At 44.7% G+C, this 26,637-nt stretch overlaps 1 protein-coding gene across 2 annotated transcripts in view; it reads right to left on the bottom strand.

The window, feature by feature from the left end:
• Positions 1 to 23,603, bottom strand: part of SLC30A4 (solute carrier family 30 member 4) — a 34,693-nt gene extending 11,090 nt beyond the window's left edge. The window contains exons 1-3 of one of the 2 annotated variants that reach the window (XM_075532105.1): positions 23,206 to 23,603; positions 21,961 to 22,444; positions 4,668 to 4,814 (exon numbers count right to left, since the gene is read on the bottom strand). In XM_075532105.1, the coding sequence (XP_075388220.1) occupies positions 4,668 to 4,814; positions 21,961 to 22,351 (538 nt within the window). In that variant the 5' untranslated portion in view covers positions 22,352 to 22,444; positions 23,206 to 23,603. Of the gene's footprint in view, positions 1 to 4,667; positions 4,815 to 21,960; positions 22,445 to 22,604; positions 22,762 to 23,205 lie in introns of those variants that run through there. The other variant, XM_075532103.1, reaches the window with a different exon arrangement.
• Positions 23,604 to 26,637: the final 3,034 nt, after the last annotated feature.

A 26,637-nucleotide genomic window follows, 5' to 3' on the forward strand; every position in this document is an offset into this window, starting at 1 on the left:
CTTCCGCTTGGGTCCCTGGAATCAGCTCATTTTCCTTTTTTCCCTCCCCCTCCCTCCCCCGCTCCCCCATGAACCCTTAATAATTTATAAATTATTATTTTATCTTATCTTACACTGCCCAGCGTCTCCCTTCACCCACTTTCCTGTTGCTCATCCCCCAGAGAGGAGGTTATATGTAGATCCCCGAGATCGGTTCCCCCTTTCTACACCCCCTTCCCTCCCGGTGTTGCCATTCTCACCGTTGGTCCTAGATTCCCTGTGTTTCCAGATCCCTACTGCACCGCTGTGCATCCTCTGGTCTAACCAGGTCTGCAAGGTAGAATTGGGGTCATGATAATTGGGGGGGGGGGGGGGGGAAGAAGCGCTCAAGAACTAGAGGAAGGTTTTGAGTTTCATTGTTGCTATACTGAACCATGAGTGACTCATCTCCTCCCCATTACCCCTCTGGAAGGGATGTCCAACTGTCTACAGATGGGCATTGGGTCCCCATCACGTGCTCCCCTCAGTCACGATGATATGATCCCCCCTCCGCCTTTGTTACTTGAAACCTGGTCCCCTCGGCCTTTCACGATCACACATGTTGGTGTGCTGCTTCCATGTGGGCTTTGTTGCTTCTGGGCTAGATGGCCACTTGATTCAAGCCTTTAAGTCCCCAGACGCTATATCTCTCGATAGCCAGGCACCATCAGAGGCTGCACCTTTTAAAGCAGAAAGCCTCAACCTTGTCCCTTGGAGCTGCTGATGGTTTGAATCACTGACCTTGTGGTTTAGCAGTCCCACACTAACCTGAAATACTGGAAATAGTTTGGTTTGAAATAGTTTTCATATTCCTAAAAAAGGTTTCAAAACTATTGTGCACTTTAAAGCATCAACAGCCAAAGCTAGAGGTTATATTTGAAAACCACAGGTGTCCTTCCTAACCCCCCCCCCCACTCTTCTTCATAGTAAGTTATTCTTCCCCTTCTTTTGTTGTCTTTATTATAATTTATAATTACAGGTACGCATCCCTGAATGTCCGTCTGGGTCAGGTCTGGTTCTATAAGGTTTTTGTTTTGCTTTGCCTTTGAATGGAAAAGTAGCTTCCTTTTGTTTATGATTTCTCCCTACTGGTTTTAACGACCCCCAAACCCAGACTCCTGAAGTATGGACTACAGGTGGGATAGAGGTACGTGGAACAGAGGACATGGCTCTGGATCACTGAGCTCTTGGCTTTTGTCCAGCTGCCAGGAGGCAGCTGCTCTTGCTGCTCAAGTGGGTGTAACTTCAGGCAGGGCTGGGTCCACTCTGCTCCATCCCCACCCTCTCAGCTGCCACCTCCACCTAGGTCTGTTCCTCCAGCCTCTGCCGGCAGCTCCAGCAGTACTGACAGCAGCAGCAGTGGCAGCAGTGGTGATGAGGACAACTAGAACTGGGCTGCCCCAGGTTTTAATGTGGTGGTGACACAACAGCCAACTCACCTAAAGAATGCATCATGGATATTAAGCTGCATACACCTGTACACATTTACCACCTCTCTAGCCAATACTATAGATTTGTTTGACGGAGAAATCTTGGGCACTCATTCAATGAATGAATAATTTGCTTTAGGGTCACTCTGAGTCAGTATGGACTTGAAGGCAGTGAGTCTGGTTTGGTTTTAGTTATATACATCACTCTTAACACAAGCCTACTTGTTTTTACCCAGTGCTACCTAGGTGGACTGGGAAATGGTCACTGTGCAAACGCCGTGGTGCTAATCGTGAGGGAATTCACTTACACCGTAGAACACTCGCCTCTGCAGTGACTCAAAGACCTGTCCTAGAGGAAATATCTAAAGACGGGTTTCAGAAGTCGATAAAAAATGGAATACTTTGTCAGCAATAAAAGAGGAAGAGAGTGGAGATTTATCTTTCTTCCACTTCCTTTTATGCTATTTGTCTTTCCTACCTTCTTCTAATAGGAGATAGAAAAACATAGGCTGTATTAGATTGGGCTAGGAGTGCTAACTTGGTATTTATACTTCAAAGGCTCCTTGATGGCATAATACATTAAGCGTTAGACTGTTAACTGAAGGTTTGGTGGTTCAAACCCTTCATCTGCTCTGTGGGAGAAATATGAGGCTACTGGCTCTTGTCATGATTTAGTCTCTTGGAAACTATGGAACAGTTCTAGTCTGTCCTACATGGTCATTATGAGTCAAAACTGACTTGGTAATGGCAGTGGGTTGGATTTTCTTTTTCGGTTATTTGTAATACGGAGCTTCAAAGAGTTCATGGAAAAATTCCTTCATCTTTTGATTTCACTTTTCCACGAACTTTTTGAAGAAGGCCCGTCATATTTCAGTTCAAGCACAGACAAGCTAATGGGATCATGCAGAATTCGGTCTTATTGCTACCAGAATGCCAAGTTTGTCTTTGTATCTTCACTTCCTGTTACAAACCATCTCCCTGTCTGACCACTTCCCCTGCCACACACGCTATAAAGGCTTTCAAGGCTGCTGCTGGCTATTGAACTTTGGTCACCTCCCTCTCCTTTTCGCCTTCAATAAAAGTTTCCATTTCTGGAAAGTACTTATTCTTTTACTATATGTTAATATGTTGTGATGAAATTTCCACTAAGATATGAGTTATTAATAGGCATAACTCTTGACAGGGGTAGCAGAGGTTGGAGGAAATTGTTAAAATGAATCACTAGGCAGGGAGAAGAGATCATGCTATTTTGATTGCATGCACAGGGAAAGAGAATTTTTTTTTGAGTCGAGTATTTTCTTTTCTAACATCAGGAAACAAAATAAGAAACTATGTAAAATAAGCATTGTCATCATTTATCAACCCAGCACAACACACCATCTTTCCAGACCAGCCCGAGGTCTGCTCAGTAGAAATACGGACCGCTAAGAGAAATCCTGCACTGTTTCTGCCACTAACCCAGATTGATGACTTGTTTTACTAAAGGGAAAATCTTGTTCTATATTTCAATACAGACAATTCTGCTTATAACAATCTGAACCACAGTTAATTGCTTAACATGGCTGTTCTAGCTAGAATCCTTCGTTTTGTGATATATTGTAAATCTAGCCTCGAAATCTGTAGTCACAACACCTTCTGGAGTGAATTATCTTATGCTAATGAGGTAGGATTAAGGTGGAATACAGTTAAAAGTCCCCATGTTACTAGGTCGGGAGTGTGACTCAAGTTACCACTCTGGGTTTCTTTGGGGTATGGTCTGCTTCTCTGATATTGATGTTAAAACAAGAACTTCCCATTTTAAGCTGTTCCTTTAATAATGCAAACCATCAGCTGCCGGCTTAATTGAGAAAAGTTGGGGCTACAGAACTAGCTGAGACTAGCTAGACCAGACCCACCTAAGATGAGAAGTGGTCAGCGTGTCTTCTACCTAAACTTTTGATGTCAGAAGGCAAAAACCACTACCTCTTATCAAAGCCCCCGAAGTAGGCAGGATACCATCTTTTTAATTTTTTAAAAACATTTTATTAGGGACTCATCCAACTCTTATCACAATCCATGCATACATCAATTGTGTAAAGCACATCTGTACATGCTTTGCCCTCATCATTTTCAAAGCATTTGCTCTCCACTTAAGTCCTTTGCATCAAGTCCTCTTTTTTCCCCTCCCTCCCTGCTCCCCCCTCCCTCATGAGCCCTTGATAATTTATAAATTATTATTTTGTCACATCTTGCCCTGTCCGACGTCTCCCTTCACCCCCTTCTCTGTTGTCCGTCCCCAGGGAGGAGGTCACATGTGGATGCTTGTAATCGGTTCCCTCTTTCCAACTCACTCACCCTCTACCCTCCCAGTATCGCCCCTCACACCCCTGGTCCTGAAGCTATTATCCGCCCTGGATTCCCTGTGCCTCCAGCTCCTATCTGCACCAGTGTACATCCTCTGCTCTGTCCAGACTTGCAAGGTAGAATCCGGATCACCTTTGTGACACTTCTCTACCCAACTTAGCATGCACGGAGGAGAAATGATACCCTACACTTGCGGGTCCATAATTCACTGGAACAACTCAGAGCTCAATGAAGACACCACACCTGTGCCAATAGCTTTACAAGAACAAGCACAACAAAAAGGACACAGATGAAGAAATCTTAATGAGGTGGGGGAGTTCCAGTGTGGCCCATCCGTGCTCCAAAGCAAGACCGGGCGCAGAGCTTGCCATTATCAACCAGGAAGCTCCACCTGAACCTCTGAACTCAGGGCTCTTCTCTGGCTCGTGGTTTGTGACACTTAGCCTGAATTGGGCTGAAGGGAGCCTCTGTCCCAGGTGCTCTCAGGAATTAAGGCCAAAACTCCAATGCTTTCTGCAAAGTGATTCCATACTTTGAATAGTCATTTTACATGTAAAAGGAGCTTTGATCAATAGACAGTAATTGAAATGAAGGCAAAAGTAAATGCTCATCACAGAGTTTAACCCATGCAGTTTGTTTGGTTCTACAAACTGAAGGTATACTCTTTTTGCGATGACATCTTTGTAGGGCGCATCATTTGAGTATTAATAACACCAATACATTTTGTATGTGTCAATCATTTACTGAAAAGACTAAGAGTACCCTGAAAAATGTTTCTAAATTAAGTCCTACCCACCTATTTTCATTTGCTTTGACTCAAGTAGGATATTGCTAAAAAAATATATAATAAACCAAGAGAAAATCTCAATTACCTACCTAAGCGATGAAATCCAAAGGTGAATCTTTTGGTTGGTGATTTTGAAGAGAGCCACAAAGCAAGCAGGGTCAGTATGATGGCGCTGAGGTCAGTTAACATGTGAAGTGCATCTGTCATGATTGCTAGGCTGTTGGCAATGTAGCCACCTTAGAGGAATTGGGGGGGGACAAGGGGGAGGAAGAAGTTAATTAAGATAATAGGCATAAACAATCAAACCCCAAAGACTTATTTTCCAAAACACGATTTTCTAGCCAAATCTTTGTCATGTGTTACAATGTAAGAAGACATCCTGAAGTGCGATGCACAACATTAGATGTTTATAGTTTTTCCTGGTGAGAAGGCCATTTCTGTTAACATGCTCCAAGGAGTCTTTCTAACTGGCTCACTCCAGTTTGATTGATGACTTGCTGAAAATCTGCACTTCCATCCCTGATATACTGAATCAGAATATACAGTTTAATAAGATCCTTAGGTGAGTTTTATACAACTCCTCATGATTCTTATGCATGCATTTTGTTAAAACATAGCTTCTGATTCTGTATGTCTGGAATGAGAATGCGAAATTTCAGCAGGAGGTCGAATGGTTTTGGACTAAAGCCACGGAGAAAACAAAGAAATTGTGTTTTAGCACTGCAACTTTTGCTAACCCACTAATCCTTCTGGAATTTGTAATTACAATATCCAAATACCACAATACACCTGAGAAAAAGGTAGCTGCTCACTTGCTCAGGAGAGTTTAAGTACACAATTAAATTGAATAAACTACTTATAAAATGTGCCTTAGTTCAACATTAAAGCCACCGATTCACTTAGCTAAGGACACAAATGACTGGTCGTGATAGAGGGGCAAACAGTGGTATTTAGAATACAAAGTGTTTGGTTTTGGTTTTGCACTGATTTTCAAGGCATTATCTGTAATATAATCCCAGGAGCCCTGATAGCACAGAACCACCTCAAGATGGGTGGTTCACACCCACCAGCCCTGAGGGCAGGAGAAAGGCTGTTACAATCTCAGAAACCTGCAGGGACTTGCTCTGAGCCAGCTTTGCCTGGATGACAGTGAGTGGGCCTTTCAGAGGCAGAAAGGTGAGGTTATCTGCTCCGTAGAGATTTAAAGCCTGTGGGATCTATATGTTTTTAATATAAACTCATACACTACTTCCATAGAGGAAATCATCATGTTTAGTGAAGTACAGGGCCAATTAAGAGTGAGAGAGACCCTTAGTGAGATGGGTTGGCACAGTGGCTGCAACAATGAACTTGAGCGTGCTGGTTGTCGTGAGGACGACGCAGACTGGGAAAATTTTTGTTTTGTTGTACATAGAATCACCATGATTACAGTTAAGAGTCAGACTCAACAGCAGCCTGCTCTCTCTCCACATACACACTATGTACAAATAGACTCACTGCAACCCAGTGTGTAGTTTGTTATTTTATATTTTTCCCTTTAGATTACCAATTAGCTGAACAAAGACCTCAGTAGTCACACATGACAAAGAATATATTTTTCCCCCTCCCAGAAAAGCCCCTGAAAAATCAAACAAACAACAAGCCCTGGGGAGGTCAGACTCTGAATTACAAAGTTGCCAAATGATAGTATTTTAAGTAGCCAATTTCCAATAAAACTTATGAGACACACAAAGAACTAAGAGTGTGTCACATACACAAGGTTGTATCCACCTCCGGGCTACTGTGAGGAGTGCTGCAGTGAACACGGCGCCCAGGTTTCGGCTGGTGGTCCTACTTCCAATTCTGGATAGATCCCGGAAGCTGGGGTTGCGGGATCCCAGGGTGTTTTTATGGTCAGCTTTTCAAGGGACTGTTTCCTACAGTGGTTCCAACACTTGCATTCCCACCAGCCACGGATCGGTGGTAGGTGCTATTGAGTTGGTTCCAACATGTAATTGTCCCACGTACAACAGATCGCAACACTGCCTGGTCCTGCCCCAACCTCACAATGGTCATGTCTGAGCCCACAGTTACATCCCTGGTGTCAACCTGTCTTGTTGAGGGTCTCATCTTTTTTTCACAGACTCTGTAGATAATTTTTCCACATCCGTGTGAATATCTGCTATTTCCCAGTTTTTAGATCATATCATAAATACTTTGAAATGCTGAGTAAGAGAAGAGGTAGTGAACTCTACTATTATTTCTAACAATAGGTTTGAAGGGAAAATTTGATTTAAATTATAGCTGTATTTTATCAATTAGTTTGTATACCTTGTCCTTATTAGCAAATGTTTGTACTTAAAAAATATATATGTCACCTGTTAGAACTGTATTCCTTTAAACAAATCACCTATACGAGACCGAATGGTCAACAATTACTTTAAAACAACTGTGAGAATGTAAGGGGGCAGAAAAAGGAGAGCAATGAAAATGGAACAAAGATGGAAATATGAGTAAGAGAAAGTTTCAGTCATTTATTTTGAAGACTGTAACCAGTATCACTAACCTGTTTCCTGTGTACAGAAATGGCTGAATGGTAATCTACATGGCTGTGTAAACTTTTACCCAAAACAATATTATTTGAAAAAAAAAAAAAAAGGTTCCTACTTTTACAGATCCCAAATGGAATTGGGGATAGAACATGCATACTAAAGTTTTTAGATACTTTGTTACTGTTGTGAGTTGATTCTGACATGTGTGCAGAGCATAACTGCTCCACAGGGTTTTCAGATGGTGACCTCTGGAAGTCGACGGCCAGGCCTGTCTTCTGAGGTTCTGCGTGGGTTCAAACGGCCAGTCTTTTGGCTAGCAAGGAGGCACTTAGCCATTTGCACCACCCAGCAACTCTTTCTATATTCTAAGCTCCCCACCAGTGATTCCAACTCCGCAGGTCTGGACTAGAACTCGGGAGAAAAGCACACTTTGAGGAAGCACCCCAGGTACTGAATATCCTCGTGTATAAGCTGAGTTTCTCAGCACATTTTTAATGCAGTTTTAGTGGTAAAATTAGGTGCCTTGGCTGATATTCGGGTCGGCTTATACTCGGGTGCATATGTGAATATTGTAGCCAAACGTCTTTTTGAAGTGCTCTTTTAACATGTGTCTTTCTGAAATCTCAGAGAGCTCCTCCCGCTCCCGCTGGGGGAGTTTATATGAGGGGTCAGCTGTGTGAGTCAAGCTCAAAGGAAGAAAGCGGAGTCAACACTGACTGCGCGCCTGCCTTATGCCCTTCATTCAAGACAGGCAAGTATATGAAATTCCTTTCTTAACACAAGGACCTGGAATGTTTCCACTCTGACGTTCTACTACCTTCCTTCTCTTTCTTCAAGCCCTCACCCTGCCCACACAGTGCTTTAACTCACATCACCTTACTGTTCGCTATGACAATAGAAGCTATTAGCCTGGCGGTCTTATCTTTACTCAACAAACACACAAGCACATTACGTGGCCCCGGCTTCTGGGGCTTCCTGCTCTAACAGTTCAGAGTCCGTCCCTCCGACTGAAGGTCCACAGACGCGCTCCTCCGCATCTCAAGGACTCCTTCCTCCAGTTATCCTCTCTCCCGGGCCCTTCATCCTCTTCCTCTCTTCTGGATCACTCCCCGCATCACCAGTCATAGGTGTTCTAGCCCATTAAAAAAAAAAAATCTTGTCTTGATTCCCTTCCAATAATTGCCCTCTCGTGGCTCTTCTCACTACATGTCTGAAAATGACCTACATACATCATCTTTTCTTCCTGATTAAAGAAAATTACTTATCAAAGTTACACAGACAGTATACAGTTGAATCAGGTTCATTTACAGGTTAAAAGTAAGACCCCCCAAAATCGTCCCTAGGTCCCCTCATCTCATTTCAGTTCCTACACAGACACCCTCTTTCAATGAATTCAGCTGGCTCGTTTGTGACTAGCCTCCGTATTTCTAGCCTGCATTGGAGCTCTTGGTTTTTCACTGTTCTAGGTATGATACATTACATTTGACTGGCTCTTTTCTCAACCAGTACTCACACACTGCTTACTCCTAATTTGGTTGCAACTTTGACTAGAATAGTATTTGATATTCACATTATGACTGTACTCACATATGCTGTCATATGTGATTTATAGCAAACTATTATTATTCTTTCCTGACATCTTTCATGAGCCCGGAAGTTAATAACTGTTTTTTGACTTGCTCAGTTTTCTACATACTTATTAAGGAATCCAGGGTTACAAGTCCTGGTGCTATCGGCAAAGTCAGCATTTGGAAACCACCAGGCTGCTTCTCAGGACAAAGATGAGTTTTTTTACTCTCATAAAGATTTACAGTCTTGGGAACTCACAGGGGTGACCATGAGTCTGAATCAACTCAATGGTTGTGAGTTAGGGTTTCCTAGTTTTGGGATAATTCAAGGTTAAATTCATCCACATCCTAAACCCACTGCCACTGAGTTGATCCCAACTCAAAGGCATCCCATCCAGGGTTTCTGAGGCTGTCAAGCGTTGCGGGGACAGACAGGCTCATCTTTCTCTGTACAGCAAATGGTGGGTTTGAAGTGCCCATCTTAAGAAGTCTGAATCTCTTCTCAAGACATCCAGTCACATCACACGGGCTATTATTTTTATCATCTTATAAAAGTTGGAATAACTGTGCTTTATGTTGATGCACACCTGTCATCTGGGATTGCCATCATAATTTTGGGGACTTTTCAGCACTTACTTTGTTCTTCCTGAATTTAGTCCTTCTGGATGGAGATCCCCACTTTAACTGATGTACAATTTATATACAATAAGGTATACCAATTTAAGTGCATGTTTCTGAGCTTGAAAAAAGTTTTAACAAATCCCCATGTAACCACCATTCCCATTCAAGATATAGAACACTCCTGGCATCCTTTGTCCTCGCCACCAGCACTGACTGGATTTCTAACACTACAGATCTATTCTGCATGCTCTAGCACTTTTCATATGCATCACCTGTCTGTGAGTCTGTAATGCTGTGGTGGCTTGTGTGCTGTTATGCTGCTGGAAGCTGTGACATTGTTATTTCAACTACCAGCAGGGGCACAGGTTTCAGCAGGGCTTCCAGACTAAGAACATACTGTGAAAAATAGGCTGCCCATTTTTGAGGAATTGGCCACTGAAAACCTTACAAAAGCATTGAAACTTTGTCGTTTACTGAAAAACTAATAAACAGAAAACACTGTCAGAGATTGTGCCCTAAGACGAGGCCCTCAGGTCAGAGACACTCAAAATATAATTGAGGAAGATCTGCCCTTGTAAATTTGAGTCAACCATAATGATGTGGATAGAGGAAAGCCTGCAGGTGGAAAACTCTGGGAATCACCATTTACTGACAGGACACGACTCAAAATGATAAGAAACAGCTGCAAATGCCAATTAATAATCAGAACTTGGAAGGTATGATGTATGAGTCTAGGAAAATTGGAAGTCGTTAAAAATTATATGAAACCCATAAAGATTGATACTGTAGGCCTTAGTGAGATGAAATTGACTGGTATGCACCATTTTGAACCAGAAATTCAAAGATTGACTATTGTAATGACACAATCAAGTGGAAGGGTGTTACATTCATCAGCAAAAAGGACATTTCAAGATCTTGAAGTACGTTGCTATCTGTGATAGCATGTCTATCCCCACAGAAGGATTCCAGTCAATATAACTATTATAACATTTATGCATCAATCACTAATGCTAGTTGAAGCAGAAATCGAAGAATTCTACCATCGTCAGTCTGAAATTGATCAAACATAATCAAGATGCACTGAGAATTATTGGCGATTACCATGCAAAAGTTGGAAACTAAGAAAAAGAGACAGGAGTTGGAAAATATGGTCTTGGTTACAGAAATGAAGCTGGAGATAGTATGACAGAATTTTGCGAGACCAATGAGTTCCTCACAGCAAATACCTTTGTCAGCAACAGAAACAGCGACTAGACACATGGACTTCTCTATATGAAAATCAAACTGAGCACGTCTGTGGGAAGAGACGATGGTGAAGCTCAGTATCAACAGCTAAAATGAGGCTACGGGCCGAGACTGGAACAGCCCATCAATTGCTCGTATGTAACTTCAGGTTGAAGCTGAAGAAACTTAAAACAAGTCCACAGGAGTCAAAATATGACTTTGGGAATATTCCACCTGAATTTCAAGAAGATCTCAAGAACAGATTTGATGCCTTAAGCACTAATGAGCTGTGACATCACCACAAGAACGTCATATATGAAGAGGAAAAAGTCATTAAAAAGACAGGAAAGAGAGAAAAGATCCAAGTGGATGTCAGAAGAGACTCTGAAACTGACTCTTAATCAGGGAGTAGCTAAGACAAAAGGGAAAAATAATACAAAGATCTGAGCGGAAAACTTCAAAGGGCAGCTCAAGAGAAGACAAAGATATTACAATGCCAAGATCTAGAGTTAGAAAACCAAAGAGGAAGAACTCATTCAGCATAACTTAAACGGAAAGCATTCAAGAAAAAATTCAAGCTGTGAGTTGCAACAGAGAGATTCCACGGAGACTACTGAAAAATGCAGTTAGTATCAAAAGAAGATGCAAAGAATGCACATCACTGCACCAAAAAGACCTAGTCGACAGCCCACCATTTCAAGCGGCAGCACCTGAGCAAGGACCAATGGTGCTGAAGGAAGAAATTCACGCGGCCTTGAAGGCATTAGTCAACACAAAGCTCTAGGAATTGAAGGAACACCAACTGAAATGTTTCACCAGGTTAATGAAGCACTGGAAGAACTTACTTGTCTATGCCAGGGAATTAGAAAGACGGCTATTTGGCAAACGGACTGGAAAATATCCGTATTTATACCTAATCCAAAGAAAGATAACTCAGCAGCGCACACCAATTTTAGAACAATATTATCGATATCACGCAAGTAAAATTTTGGTGAAGATCATCCAACAACTGCAGCAGTACATTGGCAGGGAGCTGGATTCAGAGGAGGGCATGGATAAAATACTGCTGACATCCGATGGATCTTTGCTGAAAGCAGGTATTTGGGTTGTGCCCGCTTTGGGGCTATAATGAATAAAACTGTTATATACATTTGCTGTCAGTCTTTTTGAGGGTATGTTTTAATTTTTCTTGGTGGTGCAGTGGTTACACATCAGGCTGTGATCCACCAGATTGGCAGTTCAAAACCACCAGCCACTCTGGGGGAGAAAGACGGGCTTTCTACTTGCATAAACTGTTACAGTCCCAGAACCCCCCAGGGGCAGTTCTACCCTGTCCTGTACGGGTCACTGTAGGTCACCATCAACTGTTAACGGTCCCAGAAACCCCCAGGGGCAGTTCTACCCTGTCCTGTATGGGTCACTGTAGGTTGTCATCAACTGGATGGCAGGGTTTGACTTTTTTGGCTTATATACTTTAAAGATTGGAACTTCTCGGTCATAGTGCAGGTATATGTTTAATTTTAAATTAAGTTTGTAAGAAACCCCAAGTTGTACTCCAACAGAGTTGTACCATTTCAGTTACACCAGTAATGCATGGCATTTCATTTGCTCCAAATTCTCAACAGTAAATACCGTGTCATCTTAATTTTAGGCATTCTAATGGGGATGAAGCTGGGTTTGAAGTATCCCTTCTCGAAACTTCCTAAGAGGAGTATGCTTTTTGAATCATTACATGTCTGAAAAATATCTTTATTCTACTCTTCCACTTTATTGATGACTGGACTAATAGAGAAATCTAGATTAAAAATTTCTCAAACAAAGCATTATCTCACTTGATTTCTAACTTGCAGCGTTACTGTTGCAAAGTGCAAAGCCATTCGTCTGTCTCGTTCTGATTAGGGCCCACTTGTTCTTTTTGAAAGCTTATAGAATATTTGCTACTACCTGTTCCTTTTTAAAAAAAAACATTTTATTAGGGGCTCATACAACTCTTATCACAATCCATACATATACATACATCAATTGTATAAAGCACATCTGTACATTATTTGCCCTAATCATTTTCAAAGCATTTGCTCTCCACTTAAGCCCTTTGCCTCAGGTCCTCTTTTTTTTCCCCTCCCTCCCCGCTCCCCCTCCCTCATAAGCTCTTGATAATTTATAGATCATTTTGCCATATCTTGCCCTATCCGGCGTCTCCCTCCACCCCCTTTTCTGTTGTCTGTCCCCCACTACTACCTGTTCCTATCATTGACAGTTCCTGTTATTGACTATGATGTGGACTTATTTTTCACTCATTTCAGGGTATTTAATGAATGACACTGTTGATTTCTTTCATTGTTTTCTCTATTCCTGAAGCTCTTATTACTGAGTCCTTGATCTAAAGGACTGATACAAGTTTCTTGCTTTTTCTATCCTACTATGAAGGTTGGGGGTTTGAGTCTACTCAGAGGTGCTTCAGGCCTAACAATACTTGTGGAAAAAAACAACAAAACAGCCATCAAAAAACCCTACAGAGTTCTACTCTGCCGCATATCGGGTCACCATGATTTGAAATCAACTTGGTGAAAACTAGCATAATTCTTTTTTATTGTTCAAAAGTTTTTGTTTACACTGTATTTTTTTAGTTTGTCCTTTATTTCATGGATGTATGATCTTTGAAGACAGCAACTGTAATATTTTTATTTAAAATATTTTTTATTTTTTTCCCTTTATAGTCTTATTTAAGTTCCTTTCTCCCCCACTCCCAATTTGTTTTAGTTTCAATCTTGCAAGAGGCTTCAGAAAGCTTATGAGAAAATTTTAATTGGAAAATAATAATTCTATGAATGTTATAAAACTCCCTTGGTTTTTTGTTGCTTTTTTAGATGTTTGGTGATTTCCTATTCATGTTTAAGAAAGGACTGTCCACAGGGAAACAGGGACCAGATATAAAGCCAGTGCCAGACAAATGCAGTGAGCCGGCAAGGAGTGGGGAGCCCGTGGAGGGGCCTGAGGTCTGGGCCCCCATACCAGGTATGTGGACAACTGCCCCTCCCCCCAGAAGAATTTACTTGAGAGGATGGCACTGATGCTGCAGCTCGGGGAGAGGGGCATCTCTGATCAGAGCAAACGGGAGGAAAGGGGGAGGAAGAGAGAGTGGAGCACATCCTGGCCCATCAGGCTTGGAGGATGATATCCCTGCTCTGAACAGCCAATGGACAGAGTAGACAATATGGCTGATCCCACTACGAGACACACCATCCATTGATGGCCCAGGGCCCTAAGGGGGACAACACTGGAGACTCAGTGTCGGGACTGCCCCAGACTGACTCTGTGACACTGAGGCAAACCACTAAAGGTGGGCAGCAGAGCAACTGTGGGAGCAGAGCAGGGAACCTCGAGGGAGTATAAAGGACAGACTCTGGGGCCAAAGCATGGTACCCCATTGGACCTGACTGAAGGACACGCCTAGAGATAAAAAATCAGACCTTGATCTATTTACAGGTTTTTCTTTCTTTAACAACATTTTTTCTTTTAATTAATTTATTCTTCTATGGGTAATTGGTTTCTTTTGTTGTCATAGCTGTGTTCTCACTCATCGCCTATCTTACTATGGCTTGCTTTTTGGTGCATATTATTATCTCTACAGATCTATCTAGATAAGATAGACTGGATGAATAGTCTGGAAGAGAAAACAACAGGAACAATGGTTCCCGGGGGGGGGGGGGGGGACAGAGGAGAAGGGGAGCAGGAGGCAAGGAGGTGGTATTGACAAACCCAGAGACAGGGGAGCATTAAGTGATCCAAAATCAATAGCAAGGAGGGTGTGAGTGGCCTGGTAGGGATTCAGCAAGGGCAAGGTAACCGAGAGAAATTACTGAAACCCAAATGAAGGTGAGCCTGATAGTGGGTGACAAAGGGTATTTATAGAGGTCTAAAGACTGGAATGTACATATGTAAATATATTTATATGATTGTAGGGAAACAGACCTATGTGCACATATTTATAGGCTTAGTACTAAGGCAGTAGATAGACATTGGGCCTCCACTCAAGCACTTACTCTATGCAAGAACACTTTGTTCTATTAAATTGGCATTCCAGGATGCACACCTTCCCGACACGATTGCTGAAGAAAAATGTGTGCATAAGCAAATGTGGTGAAGAAAGCTGACGGTGGCTGGCTATCAAAAAATACAGCGTCTAGGGTCTTAAGGTTCTAAGATAAACAAATGGCCATCTAGTTCAGAAGCAACAAAGCCCACATGGAAGAAACACACCAGCCTGTGTGACCACGAGCTGTCGAAGGGATCAGGTATCAAGCATCAAGGAACAAAAAGCGTATCATTGAAAATGTGGGTGAGTGTAGAGACTCAAAGCCCATTGGTAGCCAACGGGACACCTCTTACTGAAGGGTTGTGGGGAGGAGAATAGCCAGTCAGGGTGCAGGGTAGCAATGATGAAACACATAACTTTCCTCTAGTTCTAAAATGCTTCCTTCCCCCGACCCCCAGTATCATGATCCCAATTTTACCTTACAAATCTGGCTAGAGGATGTACATAGCAACTGGAAACACAGGGAATGCAGGACAGATGACTCCTGTAGGACCAGTGGTGAGAGTGGTGATGACTGGAGGTGTAGAAATGTGGGGTACAAAGGGGGAAATGATTACAAGAATCTACGTATAGCCTCCTCCCTGGGGGATGACAGCAGAGAAAAAGGCGAGTGGAGACGTCGGACAGTGTAATACATGAAAAAATAATAATAATTTATGAATGATGAAGGGTCCATGAGGGAGTAGGGAGGGAGGGGGAAAATGAGCAGCAGATATTAAGGGCTCAAGTAGAAGGCAAATGTTTTGAGAATGGTGATGGCAACAAATGTACATGTGTTCTTGACACAATGGATGGATGTATGGATTGTGATAAGAATTGTATGAGCCCCCAATAAAATTATTTTTTTAAAAAAGAAAAAGGAAATTAAAAACAAGAAAGGACTGACTGAAAGTTCCGACCATATGGGGTAGTGCTTGTTAACTATAAGTATTACCCCAAGTGATCTAGTTGGACTGTTAGGGAATTCCAGTGGCAGTATCTACATCTTTTTCTTGAGCTCATCAACTTCCTCAGAGAAGACTCCTCCAACCAATTCTGAGTCTTTTGAGAATTCTCTACTATAGTTCTCAAACATGGACTTAGCATCAGCAGTGTCAGCACTACCTGGCAGCTTGATAGAAACACATGTATTTTCTACTCCAAAGAACACCACCAGGCCCAATCGAGGGTGGAAACAAGGAGATTGTGAACGTTCCTCCATAGTCTCAGGCCCCAGTCCAGACCTAGGAGTCCCCAGGTGGTGCAAATGGTTAAGTAGCTGAGAGGCTGATGGTTCAAATCCACCCAGAGGCACATGGGAAGGTAAAGGTCATGTGCTTCTGAAAGGTCATAGTCCTGATGACCTATCAAACAATTCTACTCTGTGCCTGTAGGTCACTGTGAGTTAGGATCACCTGAGGGCAACGAAGGACATTCCACACCTGAGGTGGAAATGCTGGGGGTAGGCCCAGCAGTGAGCACGTTAACAAGCTGTTCTGATGCATGTCAAAGTTGAAAACCCTGCTCTATCATAAACTGGGTTGGTTCTCAGTGTTCCAGACTGTTGGTTTAGGACTAAGTCAGTGACTTCATGCCTGTTTCCAGTTTCTAATTTTTTTTTTGCTATTCCTCCTTTCCTAATTTCCCCCATCTATTTGGATTTATATCTTTAAAGATGAATCATTATCTGCCATTTTTACCCAGAACTGTCTTTGTATCTTCCAGTGCAGTTCATAATCAATAAACTCTGCCTTACTAATTCCAAAGGTTACCTTTGTGCTCATCTCAGACTTCACAGCAACTTTAATGTACTTATTCCCATTTTGGAATACTCTCTTTTCTTGGATTCTGGGGCACTGGTTTGTTGTCGGCCTAACTTCTAAAACGGAAGTTCCTCAGAATGTGAGCTTCCAAGGTAGTTTTATCCATTTCTGTGGTATTTATATGCCATGATCTGTTTTCACCTCTCTCCTGAACTACAGATTCATATGTAACAGCCCACTAGACATCTCTACTTAGTTACTCGTGCGTTAACATATGAAGCAACTGGTCAGCCCAAGCACATCCCCTTCCTCATGGACAAATGCCATCCATTTCCACGCTAAGTGCTCAGGTGAGGAAACAGACATTCCTCACAGCACCGTCCCTCTTCACTCACGTCCAAACCATGGGCCAATTCTGTCAAATTTTACCTCTACAGTGTTTCTCAACCAATACATTTTTTTCCCTATCCACTCTATGCAAGCTGTGATAATTTTTCGTTTGGAACTCTGCCAACAGTTTACTTCCATTATTGCACCTTCCGATCAATTTTCCAGCTAAGAGCTCGAGCGATCTTTGAGAAACGTAAACCCCATCATCACACTCCTCTGCTTAAAACCCTTCCCTGCCATCCCCACACCACCTGAATAAGGAGTCTACTCACTTAATGTGGCCTACCAGGCCCTGACCTGTTCTGGCCCTCTGCTTACTTCCACAAATTCATTTTTATATGCTTCCGCCCATCTTGCTCACTACACTCCAGTCATACTGGCCTTTTTCAGTGCCTTTAAAGAATTGGGTTTTAGAATCTTTGTACATCCTGTTCTCTTTGCTTGGAAAATTTTGCTTTGCCACTCACTCTGCGTGGGTAACTCCTACTCTATTGGGGAAGAAAGCACCCGTGTAGAAAATGTGCACTTGATTCTGAATCTTGGCTTTGTCACAAACTTTCTCTAAAACCTGGGACAAGGTGCATGGGGGAGACAGACGTTAAACAAACACACGATGTGTAACATTCAAATCGCCAAGTGCACATTTTCTACACAAGGTGCTTTTTTTCCCAATCGTTTTTGAGATACTTTAAAAAATGCTTTCCTATATAATTCTAAACAACTCTGATTAATGCCCATCTTAAGTATTGTATTCTATTTTTTAATAAAGTATTTTCATACCTGGAAATAAAGTTAATATTTGAAGGAACTACGTACTTGGCTTTGTCAAAACAGTATCTACCTATTAAAGAGAGTTTTAAAATACGAACTCTGGGCAATAGATCTCAATGATTTCTACTTAGGTAAAATACACTCAGTCTTAAGGGGGAACCTGTGATTAGCTCCTCTACCTTCAAACATGTGAAGGAGCCTTGGCAGCACTGTGGGTTACACACTGGGCTGCTAGGCCCCAGGTCAGCTCCACAGGGAAGACGAGGGAGGCTTTCTGCTCCAGTAGCGACTTAGAACCTCGGAAATCTAGAGGGGAAGTTCTGTCCTGTCCTGTGGTGGTGTTACGTGTTGGCATCCACTTGATCACCTTGAAAGAGTGAGTGAGCTTCACATAATTAAATGCCAATTTCCAAAAATTGCTACATATGAATGGCTCAATGTTCCAGTTGTATGAATTTGGACAAGTCATTGAATCTTAGTCTGTTGAGACCATGCTATATCTGACCACAGCTTCACTTCTGCCTTTTAATTATTTTACAATTTAAGTTTTTGAACTTCTCTGTAATGAATTAGTAAGTAAGATAAAAATTAACTGACTAAACAAAAATTTATTGTCTATTCTGACCAATCACTGTTACAGGTGTTGAGACTTCAATTGCTATTTTAGAGGGGGAAGACAGATTATTGTACAAGTAAATAACATCATCTCAGAGGCTGAGGGCTGCGGAAGTTGGGGAGGAGTCAATCAGAAAAAGGTTCTTGAAAGTGTTTTCTGAGATGAAACATGATTAGAATGCAACAATTTAGGAAAAGGTAGTTAATACAAAGCTGTGTTTCCCAAAATGTACATCCTGACCTATTATTGGACCATGAAACCAACTTCATGGGCTACAATGGACAAACATATGAAAATGTGTCACATAAAATTTTGTTCCATGTATTATGTTCATATGTATGTACCAGGGTGAGTCAAAAAGTACTGCTACAAAATAACAGCATAAAAGTGAGCACTGGGGAAGAGTGGTGGGCAGTGTATATAAAATTTCTGCACACAACCTCCAACCAAGCATCCTAAATCTGTGCTGCCACCTCTGTTCCCATCATGGTTCTTCATGGAGACCATGGGGGAAAACCATCTCTCCAATGTCACTGTGCACATTGTCACTAGAGGGACTAGCAGTTACCCTAACATGACTATGAAAATAGTCTCTACAGTAAGTTTGTATTTTAGAGTGCATTTTATTGAGATTACTTACAGAATTAAAAAACTAAGAGTCAAACTCCTAAAACCCTGAGGGAACCCTTTAGGTCAGCGGTTCTCAACCTGTGGGTCATGACCCCTTTGGGGGTTGAACGACCCTTTCACAGGGGTTGCCCGATTCATAACAGTAGCAAAATGACAGTTATGAAGTAGCAACGAAAATAATTTTCTGGTTGGGGGCTCACCACAACATGAGTAACTGTATGAAAGGGTCATGGCCTTAGGAAGGTTGAGAACCACTGCCTTAGGTCCTTTCACGTCCATCCTACAAGGGGGCTTCAAAAGTTCATAGAACAATGGAGCTACAAGGCAGTGGAGCTTTTTCAGGAACTTTGTGAGACCCCTCACATATAATGGAAAACTTTCATTATATTGATCTAATTTAATGTTCAGTATCTCTTGAATATAAGTAGAAAATGCTACAAAGTGGTCATACTAAAAATGTACAGAGAAGAAAAAAATCAAGATACTGGGGATATAGGCATATTCTTTCACTAACTACATCAGAACTTATTTAACCCTCAGATGCCTCATGTGTAAACCAAACAGGTGGCATAGGCAGGAGGTAAGATCCCTTCATACAGTAAGACTCCACAATTCTATGTAAGTTTATTATCAATGATTACTCTAAATCTACAAAAATTAACCAGGTATTTTATCAGTTAAGAAAGGAAGTTTCCAGCTTTCCAATAAAAAGTTTTTAACTTTTTTGTCAATAACATGGTGCTTGAAGACCATAAAGAAAAATCAAGTCATTTTTGTAAGTTTTATTTTTTACTTAGGTTGACCTGTATTTTGGTGTTTTAGCCTTTTGACATGAGATCAGTATCCTGGAGTTAGGAATTAAACTGTGTCCTCCCAAAAATAGGTATTATAATTTCTAACCTCTACACCAATGGTTATAGCCCCATTTGGGGGTTTCTATAAGAAAAGGTGGGATTAGTGTAGTGTGTCGTGAGTCAAACTCCTGAGATGCAAGCAAGCAAAAGGAACAGAGGTAGGGAGAGAGAGCAAGCCACATGAAGATCTCCCAGGAGCGGAAGCTCCTAGAGACAAGGTCCATTCACCAGCGCCAACACAGAGACAGCACCCTAAGTTCGGACTTCTAGCATCCTAAACTGTGAGAAAAGAAATGTTTTGTGGTTATTGTGAAAGCACCCAGTTGTGGTATTTGTGTCATAGCAGCACGAGATCACTACGAATTTAGTACCAGGAAAGTGGGGGGCTGCTCTAACACATACCCACAATGTAGAAGTGGCTTTGGGATTGGGTAATGGGTGGAAGCTGAAGAGTTTTAAGATGCCTATTAGTAAATGCCTCGATTTCCTTGACGAGACCTTTGGAAGAATTAGGAACACTAAAGACAATTCTGGTGAAGGCTCAGAAGAAAGTGGTGAGAGCTACAACGTCTCGCTTGGCTTAGAGAATATGGCGCTAGCAACAAAAAGCTGCTAGAAATATGTTAAATGAGCTTCTCAAACTCATGCCCGATGCATAGCGAACTGACAGGACAGGGTAGAACAGCCTGCGTGGGATTCCAAGACTGTAACTCTTCTCAGGAATAGAAAGCCTTTTCCCGTGGGGTTGTTTGGTGGTTTCGAACTGCTGATCGGATTACACCACCAGAGCTCCATAGTGAGGCTTGTTAAAAGATAATGATGAACATGTGATTGAACAATGGTGGAAGGGCAATGTTTTTATGCAGTGCAGGGAACTTGTCTGAATCATGTTCAAGTGTTTGGTGGGAGGTAGAACCTGGATAATTGGCAGAGGAGATGCCTAAGTACAATCTTAAAGGTGCTGTGTGGTTTCTCTTTGCTATTTATAGCGGGGTGATCGAGGGCAGTGATGGACTTAAAAATGAAACGTGCAAAATGAGAAATCCACCAGCTTAAACCAAAAGGGACAAAGACCACTGTCTGCCTCTTGGAATTGCAAAGGCAGGAAGCAGAGCCACGAAAAGACAAGGACCACCTCTGAGCAGGTGGGAGCAGAATGCTTGGATGGGGCACAGCAGCTTACTGGCTTCAGAGGAAAGGCCAGTTCCTGAGTTTCAGAGAGGATTTCAACAACTGTTCCAGAGTGTGGGGCTGTGGCTCACAAGGGCCGGGAAGGTGAGGAGATTGGTCAAGGCTGAGGGGGCTCTGGGGTGGCTATACCCAAGGAACAGAAAAGCGGAGCCTATGGAGAGGTGAGGGGGTGGGGAAGCCGTTCAGATGGACTAGAACAGGGCTATGCATAGCTCAGGGAGCAACGTTGCCGTTACAGTGGGTCTGGATGATGGAAGCCATGCCCCTGGCCATGGGCCTCCACCAGTGTGGAGTCTGGGAGGGCAGGGCCAGTACCCGGATGGCCCCAGTAAACAGAGGTTATTTTCAATGCTTGAGAGCTAAGGTAAATTATCCTGCCGGGTTCTGGACTTGCTTGGTGCTTCCTCCATTGCACCTTGGAAAAGGGTAATAAATAATTTGTAATCTAGACTCCAGAGGTTCAGAGATAAAGAGAACTTTTGCCCCAGGTTGGAATCTGCCTAACCTCTCACCAGTATCTGATTCAGGTGAGACTTCTGAATCTGGGGTTGACTGAAGTCCTGTGGGACGCTGTGCTTAGATAATAAACTGATTTTGCATGCAGGAAGAAACATGATTTTGCAGAGCCAACAGGTGGAAAAGGAGCCCAGGATGCATAGTGGGTTATGCACTGAGCTTCTTGCTAACCACTAGGTCTGCGGTACAAACCGAGCAGCTGCTGGGCAGAAGAAAGATGAGGCTGTAAATCATTAGGAAACCCGCAAGGGCGGTTCTCCTCTGCCCATTGGGTCACTCTGAATCAGAATCAAATCGATGACGGTAGCGTCTGTTTTTAAACAGGTGAATGAATGTTAAGGATTGAATTGGGTCCCTTAAAGTGTTCTACCCTCCACGTCTGTGAGGAATGGGCTGCTTCCATGAACGAGGCAGGATCAGGATGAGGGAGGGTGTGCCTTGGGTCTTGAGAGGGGGAGAGAGGGGGCGGAAGTGGGGGGAGGGGAGGAGGAGAAGGAGACACCTGATGAAGCCCAAACTCCCTGAAAAGAAAGTTCAAGTCTCAAATCGTGGGCAACGCGGGCCGGCACCGGCCCGGGCGCGCGCGCGGGATGGCGGGCATCCCCCTGGGTCGGTGAGGCCACCCCACTCACCTACGAGCTCTCCGATCATGAACAGCAGGTACAGAACGGCAGCGATGCTCAAGCGCGTCTTCACCTTCCTCTGCTTCAGCCCCTCCCGCTGCTGGCGGCAGCTGTCGCACGCGTCCACCTTCAGACTCAGCTGGCTGTGGGTCAGCGGCAAGTCGTGGTCCAGCAGGGAGTCGTCGTCGGCCTGCAGGGCCGGCTGCGCCCCGTTGGCGGGCCTGTCGGGCACCTCGGCGCCATCGTCGGCCACCACCACTCGCAGTTTGCTGAACCCAGGGCGCCCCTCGTCGCCCGCCTCGTCCGAGAAGTCGAAGGCGCTGGTGTCATTTAAGAACAGCGGCGCCTCATCCTTCCGCAGCAGGGATTTCAGGCGCTGCCACACGCCGGCTCCGGCCATGGCGGGGGCGGCCCGGCGCCAAACGGCCCCGGTGCGGGCGGAAGGCCGGCGGCTCCTTCTTCACCGACGGCGGCCCGCGCGTCCCTCCGCGCCCTGCGGAAAACGGCACGCGTTACCCTCGGAAAGCGCCCCCGCCCCCAAGCCCGGCGCGGCGGGGCGCAGGCTCGGCCCCGCAGCCGCCCAGTGCGCCCGGCCTCCGCCGGCGTCGAGAGCGCGGCGCGGGCAGCGGCTCCGTGAGGGGGCGGCGCATTACCTGGGGCGCCGCCTCAGGCCCGCGGCTCATCCCGCGGCCTCGGCCCAGCCGGCTCGGCCGCCTCCCTCCGCAGCGGCCGGGGGACAGGCGCTCGGCCTCGCGCCCGGCCGCCGCCGCCGGCTGCCCAGGTCTGACAGGTTCGCGGCCGGCGCCCGCCCCCGCCCTGCGCGGAGCCGCGCGCGTGCGCCGCAGCGGCCGGGGGCGAGGCGCGCGGGAGGGGTGGGCCGCGCGGGCCGGCGGCGCGGGGCCGGGGGCGCCGCGAGGGGCGGGGCTCCGCGAGGGGCGGGGCTGGGCGCGGGGGCTCCGCGAGGGGCGGGGCTGGGCGCGGGGGCTCCGCGAGGGGCGGGGCTGGGCGCGGGGGCGCCGCGAGGGGCGGGGCTGGGCGCGGGGGCTCCGCGAGGGGCGGGGCTGGCGCGGGGGCTCCGCGAGGGGCGGGGCTGGGCGCGGGGGCGCCGCGAGGGGCGGGGCTGGGCGCGGGGGCGCCGCGGCGCCGCGAGGGGCGGGGCGCACGCCGCGGACCCCATGCCTCGGGCCCCGAGGCCCCCACTCGGTGGGTTCCGGGTCCCCGCGCGCCCCCTCGGCCTGCGGCGCGGCCTCTTACCCGGCGCGACGAGCTCCCCCGGCTCCCGGCGGCCGCCCCAGGAGAAGGATGAGAAGAGAGACGCCCGCGGGTGGGTGGTTTCGAACCGTCCTACCACGGCCTGGGCGGTGCTCCCGGGACTTCGCGGCGCCACATCCTGGGATCGCGCCGGCTGCTGGTCCGCCAAGGGATGAGGGAGTAAATGTCGCGTCTTCTTTCTGAGCGTGAAGCCGAACCTGCTTGTCTTTCTCGCGTGCCTGTCTCAGGTCAGCTTGGGAGCAGGCGAGGCTTGTGGATGGCCCTCAGCAAGTCTGTGCCCCGCTCTGGATTGACCCCTTTATTGGGCACATACGCTGGTCCACTGTGTGTCCACCACCATGCCCCCCTGGCCTCAATATTTAAAAGATGGGCTAAGCAACTAGGCATGGAGGCAGCTGGGCTGCCCTGCCTTTTGGTTCTGTGGAACAAGAGTATGTTAGAAGGAATTCCATTTGAGTCGGGGGTTTTGATTTTAATCTTACACCTAGTGGCAGAAATGGGCTATCAATACAATAAGCTTTTCCCTCCCCTCTTTTCCCCCTCCCTCTTTCCCCCTCTTGAAAGTTTGAGAGAGTCTTAATCCAGAGTCTCTGTACAGGCTTTAGGGAGTTGAAAGCCGTAGGTGCAATATTTTGTGGGCATACCTAGTCTCTGAGATAAGTCTCTTAGTTTTCATCATATTCTAAACTGATGTTAACACTCAAATAGCATTTCAATCAAGAGCACCGTCAGAATTCATCTTCGACGGCAACCTCTGAGCTTCTACTTGGAGGTGAACAATCATCCAACCTCTCCCATTTGTCCAGTGTTTCTGAGTGTTGCATTTTGACAAGCTTCACGAACCATTTTCCTCTGAAAACTCAATGGCACTTTAGAATCTTTCATGCCCTGGGGCCACTGTGCCAACTGCTCTTGAACTTCCCAATAGCCCCCTCACTTTGGAGTGCCCGTCCTGTTTCTACATAGCTGCTGCTCCAGGATCCTGTTAGAAAACCTGCATCAGAGACCCCGTGGTTCCTAAGACCAAGAAGGGAAGACCATTATCCAGAATGTTCACTTACTACGGCTCTCTGATCATAAAGACAGTGTGTACTGGAGATTATGCTCCATATCCCAACCGCCTTAATCCACCTGTTTTTAATATAGGCTGTTTGTTGCCAGTGTTCTTAATTTCATCTTTCTGCACTGCCTGAAATTCTAGTTATTGAGAGATGCAAATGGATGATGTGATCTTTCCCTTTTTAGTATAAATTCTTTAAATAAAATTCTATTTAAATAAAGGGGACAGCTGTTTTCTTTCTTTTTTTTTTTTTTTGGACAGCTGTTTTCTTAAGTTTTAAATAGGATGAAGACAAAACAAAGACAAAAACTAATCATCCAGATGAGGGAAACCATCACCAGGAGGCCATGTCAGCGTCTGAATGATTCATAGCCACATTCACAGCTGAAATTATAAAACATGAGAAACAAAGGAGATTTGTCATAAAATCATAAGTGGCAACTGATCAATTTATCACAGTTGCCAGTAGAACTACAGAAGTGGGAAAGCTGCGATGGTTAGCATATATCAACTGTTACCGATTCATTTCTAGGTGTGGTTCTGAGACCCTGTGACCATCTTGATGGGTGGATGACACATGTGGCCCCAGTATCCTGATTTCCATGGAAGGTGTACCCTGAGGGTGAGACTGCTGTACCTTGGGCTAGTCAGGGAAGTCACAGCAGTCCATTTTTAAACACACTTTGCCTGAAGGCAAAGCTTTTTACATAGAACTCGATGGAGGCTGAACCTTTGTGGACACTCCGAATGGACGTAGAGCTCCTAGTAGATGACCTGTAGCCCTCTGCAACCCAGTGCTCAGAATTTAAGGTCTGGTAATCCTCTTCTCTGATCATGGGTTTTATGAAAAATCTGTTGATCACACTTAAGATAATGTGCTTTCTTCTGCATGGACTAATGAAGGCTTCTGTAGATGACCACTTGTTTTAGGACGAGCTTTTAAAATCCCAGGTCCTATCCTTTCGGATAGCTGGGCACCATCTGATTTCTTTGCTGCCCTTTGCTACAGCCAAGAGGCTGCATTGCCAGGTTCAAACAAAAGAACCACTATGCGGGAGACACAGCCTTTGATTCTGTTGTACATAGAGCCACCATGACTGAGAACCCATTCACTGGCATGTCACAGTAACAGCTACATGCAGTAAAACCTCAAGTTGTATATGCATATGGGCACAGAAACAGTATTAAGATGCAAAACTGCTCTTTGGAGACTTCGCTGGAAATCTCACAATCATTCTACTTTGTAAAACCGTTTCTTGGACTTCAGCCTTTTTTCTAGTTGTAGTTTTTCACACATTACTAGATTTACCAAGAGGAGCCCGGGTGACATAGGGAGTTACATGTGGGTCTGCTGACGGCAAGGTCTGTGGTCTGAAACTGCCGTCCTCTCTGTCAGAGAAAGATGAGGCTTTCTCTTCTAGTAAAGACTTAGGGTCTTGGAAACCTACCTGGGCCGTTCTGCCTTGTCCAACAGGGTCACTGTGAATCAGAATGGACTTTATGGCACTGAGATTGGTCTTTGGATTCTATTTACTAACAAAAACCTTTCACAGGAGAGCCACAGATTCTAATCCTATTAGGCAATTTCGAAGAAAGTAGAAATAGGCTTTTTATACCCAGGGAATCGAAGCTTAAAACACCCTCAATGTTGTTAGGTGCTGTGAGATCCGTTCCAAACCATAGCGGCCTCATGGACAACGGAACAAAATGCTGCCCTCTGCTGTCCTCACACTCGTTCCAATGCTTGACCTCTATGCTTAACGATGCCTGGCATCGTTACAGCCATGGTGCCAAGCTACCTCTGCGAGGGCCTTTTTCTTTTCCACTGCCCCTCTACCAAACATGATGACCTCTGGGGACTGGTCTCCCCTGACCAGATGTCCAAAGTATGTTAGATGAACTCTTCCCATCCCCGCCTTCACAGAGCATTCTGGCTGTACTTCTTCCAAGACAAATTAGTTTGTCCTTTCAGCAATATCTTTTCAATATTCTTCTCAGGTACCACAATTTGAATGTACTGATTATCCTTCAGTGTTCCTTATTTCAATGTCCAACTTCTCACATGTCTATGAGGCACCTTAGTCTTCAAAGTAACATCCTTGCTTTTCAATACTCTAAAGAGGTCTTGTGCAGCAGATTGACCTAACGCAACTCATCTTTTGATCCCTTGACCATTGCTTCTATGAACATTGCTTGTAGATCCAAACAAGACAAAATCCTCAACAACTTCAGTCTTTTCTCCATGTATCATGACGTTACCTATTGGTCCATCAATACCCTACATAAAAACCCATAGAACATTTAAGTCTATTCAGTGACTAATATCCATTTCTAATGATTTTGGATCACTTGTA

Source organism: Tenrec ecaudatus, chromosome 14 (genome assembly GCF_050624435.1).
Source record: "Tenrec ecaudatus isolate mTenEca1 chromosome 14, mTenEca1.hap1, whole genome shotgun sequence".
Lineage (NCBI taxonomy): Eukaryota > Metazoa > Chordata > Mammalia > Afrosoricida > Tenrecidae > Tenrec > Tenrec ecaudatus.